Here is a 7876-nt window from a genome sequence, read left to right on the forward strand (position 1 = left end):
AACAACAAAGAAAGTAAATAAATAGAATTCCATGTTTTTAAAAAAGAACATTTTTCAAAAAGGGGGAAAGAAGAGTTTTTAGTCAGCATTCCCAAAGCCTTTTACTCTGTGGATCACAATAATCTGTGAACAATTCTGAAAAAGATGGGAATACCAGACCACCTGACCTGCCTCTGGAGAAATCTGTATGCAGGTCAGGAAGCAACAGTTAGAACTGGACATGGAACAACAGACTGGATCCAAATTGGAAAAGGAGTACGTCAAGGCTGTATACTGTCACCTTGCTTATTTAACTTACATGCAGAGTACATCATGAGAAACTCTGGGCTGGAAGAAGCACAAGCTGGAATCAAGATTGCCGGAAGAAATATCAATCACGTCAGATATGCAGATGACACCACCCTTATGGCAGAAAGTGAAGAGGAACTAAAAGCCTCTTGATGAAAGTGAAAGAGGAGAGCGAAAAAGTTGGCTTAAAGCTCAGCATTCAGAAAACAAAGATCATGGCATCTGGTCCCATCACTTCATGGGAAATAGATGGGAAACAGTGGAAACAGTGTCAGACTTTATTTTTGGGGGGCTGCAAAATCGCTGCAGATGGTGACTGCCGTCATGAAATTAAAAGACACTTACTCCTTGGAAGGAAAGTTATGACCAACCTAGATAGCATATTGAAAAACAGAGACATTACTTTGCCAACAAAGGTCCATCTAGTCAAGGTTATGGTTTTTCCAGTGGTCATGTATGGATGTGAGAGTTAGATGGTGAAGAAAGCTGAGTGCCGAAGAATTGATGCTTTTGAAGTGTGGTGTTGGAGAAGACTCTTGAGAGTCCCTTGGACTGCAAGGAGATCCAACCAGTCCATCCTAAAGGAGATCAGCCCTGGGTGTTCTTTGGAAGGAATGATGCTAAAGCTGAAACTCCAGTACTTTGGCCACCTCATGCGAAGAGTTGACTCATTGGAAAAGACTCTAATGCTGGGAGGGATTGGGGGCAGGAGGAGAAGGGGATAACAGAGGATGAGATGGCTGGATGGCATCACTGACTCAATGGACGTGAGTCTGAGTGAACTCTGGGAGTTGGTGATGGACAGGGAGGCTTGGTGTACTGCGATTCATGAGGTTGCAAAGAGTCGGACATGACTGATTCCTTTCCTGAAAATGGAACATTCTGTCCTTTTGACCCCACTCTAGGAAGCAATCTAGTTACTGAGGCCAGACAGGCAGACTAAAAACCCAAACTCACAACTTTCAATCCACGACACCTAATTCAGTACCTGTTGAAGTGTGACCCTGCCCATTTTCATCAGATTCACCTGAGCTATATGTTTACATTTCTTTGCCCACCCCTTCCTTCTGGGTCAGAATCTCAGGTGGGAAAAGAAGGGGGCCTGGGAAGCCTCCTTCTGAACAGCACCCCCTTTGGTGTGTCTTAGGTATTTCAAGCTGGGAAACAGGTGGTACGTCCATGGGCATTACAGATGAGAAAACTGAACCCCAGGAGAGAAGAAATGACTGGCCCAAATGCACACAGTCCAAAAATACAGGCTTTGACCTCTAGCCTAGTGGTTTTGTGTAAGTCACTGTCTGACTTTTGTGCCTGCTAGACCTCGAATGGTTCTCCTTTGAATGGGAGAGAAGATGCTACCCAGAGGGTAGGACCAACCAAGTTTGTTGGTCTATAACCAACAAACCTTCTAGAGAGTGAGAGCCATGGTCTTTCCCAACTTCACGACCCCAGCCAGTAACTCAGAGTCGAGTGCAGGGGAGAATGTCAGCTGCTCTGAAGACCTTGGCTCCATCCCCTCCCCAACTGCCTCATGTAGGATCCCATTCAGGAACTATTTCAGGGTCTGGCTTAGGTCATGGAAAGATTCCTCAGCTTTAACAAATGAGGGTTACCAGATGACTGTCACTAGTGGAATATACATGTGTGTATATATGTGTGTATGTATATATTTATGTGTGTATATAATTTGTATGTGTTTGTGTGTGTGTGTATATATATATATCCCCTGGAGAGGGGCATGGCAACCCACTCCAGTACTCTTGCCTGGGGAAATCCTATGGACAGAGAAGACTAGCAGGCTACAGTCCATGCGGTCGCAAAAGAGTTGGACACGACGGAAGCAACTTAGCACGCTACACATATATATGTGTGTATGTGTGGTGTGTGTGTGTGTATATATATATGGGGCTTCCCTGGTAGCTCAGCTGGTAAAGAATCGGCCTGCATTGCAGGAGACCCCAGTTCGATTCCTGGGTTGGGGAGATCCCCTGGAGGAAGGCTAGGCTACTCACTCCAGTATCCTTGCCTGGAGAATCCCATGGACAGAGGAGCCTGTTGGACTACAGTCCATGGGGTTACAAAGAGTCAGACACACTGAGCGACTAAGCACTTACACACACACACACACACACACACACACACACACACACGATTGCAAATTCTGGTTTTGGAAGAATTTCTTTTATAGCCCCAATTTCTTGGAATATGAATGTTTCACCCAATTAGCAAGGGAATAAATAAGATGTGAATGAGGTGCTATCCTGATAGGAAGCAGGGTCAGTTTTTCCGGCAATGACATCTGTGGCTGAGCTTGGGACGTTGCCAGTGTTGCGCTGGACTAGTTGCCAGCTTGAAATTTGTCAGGACTGGGGCAAATGGTCCTTGTGAACCTCAGCTCTCATCCTCTGAAAATCAACGGGCTGAACTATGGCCTGAGATTAGGGAAGTTTGTCTTATCAGCCTAATTCTAACCTAGTCTTACTAGCGACATTGAGCATGCCCTCTGAGCTCTCTGGGCCCTGGGGTTGGTCAGGGAATAAAAACTACTTTGCGAAACTCTAGGCTTCAGGGGTGTGTGTCCAGGTTTGGAGTTGGGTGTGGAGGTAAAGGAGCAGGAATCCCTTTCCCATTCCCACTTACTTTTAAGTACAGTGATCCAAATTTAGATTTTATAGATTGGGGGCAGGAGGAGAAGGGGACGACAGAGGATGAGATGGTTGGATGGCATAACCGACTCGATGGACATAGTTTGAGTGAACTCCGGGAGTTGGTGATGGATGGGGAGGCCTGGCATGCTGCAGTTCATGGGGTTGCAAAGAGTCAGACACAACTTAGTGACTGAACTGAACTGAAGGTTTTTAAAAACCAAATGTTAAAAATTAAAAATGGACTGCCAGTGAACCTAGGGTCTTTATTCTAGTTGTGCATTAGAATTGCCTAGAGCATCTTCCAAAATATAAAAACGAAGAAACATACATCCCTTCTCCCTCCCCCACTCCACCCAGGTAATCTGATCAAATCAGTCTGAGCTGAGGTCCCAAGCATCAGTATTTCTTCAAAGATCTGGTGTGATTCTGATGTGCACCCTGGTTGAGAACCGCAGGACAGGATGCTTGATCTGTCTGGTTCTCCTAAAGAAGAGTTGTACAGACTGCTCCCATCCCACTGGAAGAGCTAAGAGGGTCCGGGTGGCCCCTGGCTGAGGAACCCCGGGGAACCTGGCTTCTGACTTGGTGTCCCTCCCCAGGCATGCCCGGGAAGAACAACGTGGCTGCAGCTCTTCGCCAGGCCCCTGGGCAGAATGGCACCAGCTTCCACGGTTGTATCCGGAACCTTTACATCAACAGCGAACTTCAGGACTTCCGGAAGGTGCCCATGCAGACCGGCATCCTGCCCGGCTGTGAACCATGCCACAAGAAGGTGTGTGCCCATGGCACATGCCAGCCCAGCAGCCAGGCCGGCTTCACCTGCGAGTGCGAGGAAGGATGGACAGGGCCCCTCTGTGATCAGAGGACCAATGACCCCTGTCTTGGAAATAAGTGAGTTTGGGCTGCTTGGGAGTTAAACCCACACTCTCCAACCCTGAAACCCATACTGAGGAAGGGAAAGAAGGAAAGGGGGAAGGGATAGAGGGGAGAGACAGCAGTCAGTCCATTAGCACCGTCTCCCTGATATTCCCTCCACCACCGCGCCTCCGTTCCTATCCTCCCTGCCTAACGCACTTCCATCCTTGCATTCCTCCCCCTCTGTAGATGCGTCCATGGCACCTGCCTGCCCATCAATGCGTTCTCCTACAGCTGCAAGTGCCTAGAGGGCCATGGGGGCGTCCTCTGTGATGAAGAGGAGGATCTGTTTAACCCGTGCCAGGCGATCAAGTGCAAGCATGGGAAATGCAGGCTCTCAGGACTGGGGCAGCCCTACTGTGAATGCAGCAGTGGCTATACCGGGGACAGCTGTGATCGAGGTAAGCCGAGCCAGCTGGGCCCCTCCCTCTCTCTTGGCAGAGCAAGAGGGGCCGTCAGCTTTGAAAAGAGAGAAAGGGAGACACACAGAGAGGAGAGTGACTTGAGAAATGCCAGCTCTTTGCACTATTTGCAGTTGCTCTTATTGATTTACCTTCTAGTGTAAGGCAGGCACAGATATGGAAGGTACTAAACCTCCGTGGCAGGCTTCCCCTGGGGCTCAGCTGGTAAAGAATCTGCCTGCAATGAGGGAGACCTGGGTTCGATCCCTGGGTTGGGAAGATTCCCATGGAGAAGGGAAAGGCTACTCACTCCAGTATTCTGGCCTGAAGAATTCCATGGACTGTATAGTGCATGGGATCACAAAGAGTCAGACACGACTGAGTGACTTTCACTTTCACTGTCAAACCTCCGTGGCAGAATTTTACACGGACTTCACATGTCTTCCCATGTTGTGACTTGCTATGAAAATACTCCTTTTTCTGTTATGCAGAAGCTCATTTCCTTCAGTCCTTCTTACCTTTGGGCTTCCCAGTGGCTCAGATGGTAAAAAATCTGCCTGCAATGCTGGAGATCCAGGTTCGATCCCTGGGTCAGGAAGGTTCTCTGGAGAAGGAGATGGCAATCCACTCCAATATTCTTGCCTGGAGAATCCCATGAACAGAGAAGCCTGGTGGGCTACAGTCCATGGGGTCGCAAAGAGTTGGACATGACTGAGCGACTAACACTTTCACTTTTCTTATCTTCATCTGCTGTTCTCATCTGCATAGATCACTCATTCATCTTCTGGCACAGAAAAGAAGGTGCTAATAATTCTAACTTTAGGACAAAATCACCTTTGACCTTAGCATTAACTGATTGAAGATAGCAAATTATGCAGGAGAGAGGGACAGAAATGGGCCGACATGTCAACCCACGTACTTCCTTCTCCTGTGTCTGCATGATCAGGATGTGCTTCACCTCCAGCTGGCAGAGATTTTGTTGTGCGGATAGGGGTGATGAGATGAAAGGAACGTGCCCGTGGAGGCTTCTAGCAGATGGCTCTTTTTGAACTAGTTCGTACTCGGGTAATTTATGAAGTTAGTGGAATGTTACTTGTATTAAGTAACAGATTGAATGGTATTAAACTCGAGATCTAATAAATTAAATTGCATACTCTGAAATGGTGCCCTGTAGTAAGCAAAACCAGCTGTTAGTAGTATAAAAACAGAAGATGTATATTTTTGATATATAAAAGAGAAGATTTAGGAATCCAATTTTCTTCTCGGTGCAAAAGCATAGTATTTTTATAGTCCACATATAGAATATTCACTTGCTCAAAATAAAGGCCAAGAAGAAGTCTTCTGCAAAGAACAGAGCAGACTGTGCCACCAGCCTGTAATAGCAAATTTGAGCAAAATGCTGAAAATAGCCCTTACAAACCGGAAGCCAAAGTAGCATCTCCCTACTTTTAGAGCAGTAGATTCATAGCCACTTTGCACAACTTACAGCTACTGCCCTTACACTGCCTGTGCTTTTTGTTCTTTTCTAGAAATCTCTTGTCGAGGGGAACGGATAAGAGATTATTACCAAAAGCAGCAGGGCTACGCCGCTTGCCAGACGACCAAGAAGGTGTCTCGGTTGGAATGCAGAGGGGGCTGTGCAGGCGGGCAGTGCTGCGGACCTCTGAGGAGCAAGCGAAGGAAATACTCTTTCGAATGCACTGATGGGTCCTCGTTTGTGGACGAGGTGGAGAAGGTGGTCAAGTGTGGCTGTACCCGCTGCACCTCCTAAACGCATCCCTGGCAGCTTTGGTCTTTGGAAAATGTTGTCTACTTCTTGACCCTGTTGGACTCATGAATGCTTCATAGTGGAAATATTTGAAATATATTGTAAAATACAGAACAGACTTATTTTTATTATGAGAATGAAGACTTTTTTTCTGCATTTAGAAAAAAAAAGAAATGCTTGAACTAAAGCTTCCCCAATGCTGGAGAAGTATAAAGAATGATACACCTGGAGGCATTAGAACAATGATGCGAACCATGATAACTTGGATTCAGCCTTTAATTTGCTGGAGACCAGCAGAAGCACATACCCAAGAGAGAGACAAGGTTCTCTCTGCTGATGAGAAGTTGCCCAGAGCATAACTCTCTGCGCCCTGGTTCTCATCTACATGGTTCATAAGGAAGGACAGACCAAGCACATGTGTGTGAGTGAGGGTGCAAGGCAGATGAATGGAACTCCAGAATTCACAGCCAGAATGAATGGATGAGAAATATTTTATGCAAAACATAAGGTATCCTGAAGACCGGGGTTCCATTCATGAGAGGAGATGAGAGTGCTAAAATAAATTTTATCTTCTTTTTAAACGTCAGCATGTTAGCAGGAGAAGCACACAAAAGTGTTTATCTACCGTTTTCCAGTATTAATTTTTTGTAATATAAATGACAAAGGAGATGATAAAGAACCAATAGATTATTGATAAATAAATTAGTAATAATATGAATTTTTGTTTCTATGAGTTCTAAACAGCCCTATACAGTATTCGGTTTCAATGAGAAATATTTATTGTATCAAAGTACATTGTACTTAACATTTTAGGCCATCCTTTTGCTGTTTCTCGATGCTTTAATATATATTAATTTATAATTGTCCTGATATTTTTGTACATTTTTCAAACTTAAAAATCAGGATTCTTTTGTGGGTTTTTTTTTCCCTTGGCAATAGTACTAACATAGGGTGTTATCTTGGGATAAATGTGTGTTGATCTGTTTGTTTACCTTGACATCTGACCACTGGTGTCACTGACCTACTGGCCTCATTCAGGACACCTGCAGAGGGTATGTAAAGTCTATGCGTGAGACGCTCACTGTACAGAAAGAAGCACCCCTCTGCAGCATGTCCTCACAGAACAGAAATGGTGTGTAGCAATCGACACTAGAAAAGTAGATCTTTTACAAATTAATATTTTCCTTGACCTTTTTTTGCCCTTTTACTGTGGTTGGGGAGGGGAGAGAAAAGGCTGTAATGTCAAGAACTGTGATTTTTTTTTTTCACAAACAATAAAGCTCCTTTATGACTTTAATGTTCCCATGTTAACATGTTTGCTGCTAAATTACAATGTAGAATTAATAGAATTTATAGTGGACTGTGCTCTTCCCTCGTTAAAATCCCAGGGTACCTTGTAAAGTTGCAGATGTTTCTTTCCAAAAACTTTTTTTTACGAAGAAAACTAGACGTACATGTATAATTCAGTGTGCTTTGTCTTTCTCCAGACTAATATCAGTTACACTACTGATGTATGTAAATTAAACAGATATTTACTTCATCTTCAGTTTGTTGGTTTTCTTAGAAACTGCATGCTATTTAGAGCTCCTTCCTTAAGAATGTCTTAATCAAGGTGATACCAGGAGAACAGGGAAGGAAACTTGTACCTCTTTGTTGCCAGAAATTGGTTTGAAATTAGCATATTGTCACATCTTGGGGTTTGGGGTAGCCACATGAAAGAGATGGAGGGCAGAACACATTCTTGGCTAATAAAAAAAAGTGCATAATCAATTCATTTCTTCCCCCCAGATATTATAAAATGAAATCTAACTAAACCAAAATGGGACTTTGTTTCTGTTGTTCTTTTCCCCACAGTT

The 7876-nt window shown here is 44.7% G+C and overlaps 1 protein-coding gene across 4 annotated transcripts in view; it reads left to right on the plus strand.

The window, feature by feature from the left end:
* SLIT2 (slit guidance ligand 2) overlaps positions 1-7560 on the plus strand; it is a 403430-nt gene extending 395870 nt beyond the window's left edge. For all 4 annotated transcript variants that reach the window (XM_060417558.1, XM_004009724.5, XM_060417559.1 and 1 more), the window contains 3 exons: positions 3536-3827; positions 4041-4252; positions 5782-7560. In XM_060417558.1, coding sequence (XP_060273541.1) covers positions 3536-3827; positions 4041-4252; positions 5782-6023 — 746 coding nt within the window. In that variant the 3' untranslated portion in view covers positions 6024-7560. The remainder of the gene's footprint in view (positions 1-3535; positions 3828-4040; positions 4253-5781) is intronic.
* The last annotated feature ends 316 nt before the right edge of the window (positions 7561-7876 follow it).

This window comes from Ovis aries, chromosome 6 (genome assembly GCF_016772045.2).
Source record: "Ovis aries strain OAR_USU_Benz2616 breed Rambouillet chromosome 6, ARS-UI_Ramb_v3.0, whole genome shotgun sequence".
Lineage (NCBI taxonomy): Eukaryota > Metazoa > Chordata > Mammalia > Artiodactyla > Bovidae > Ovis > Ovis aries.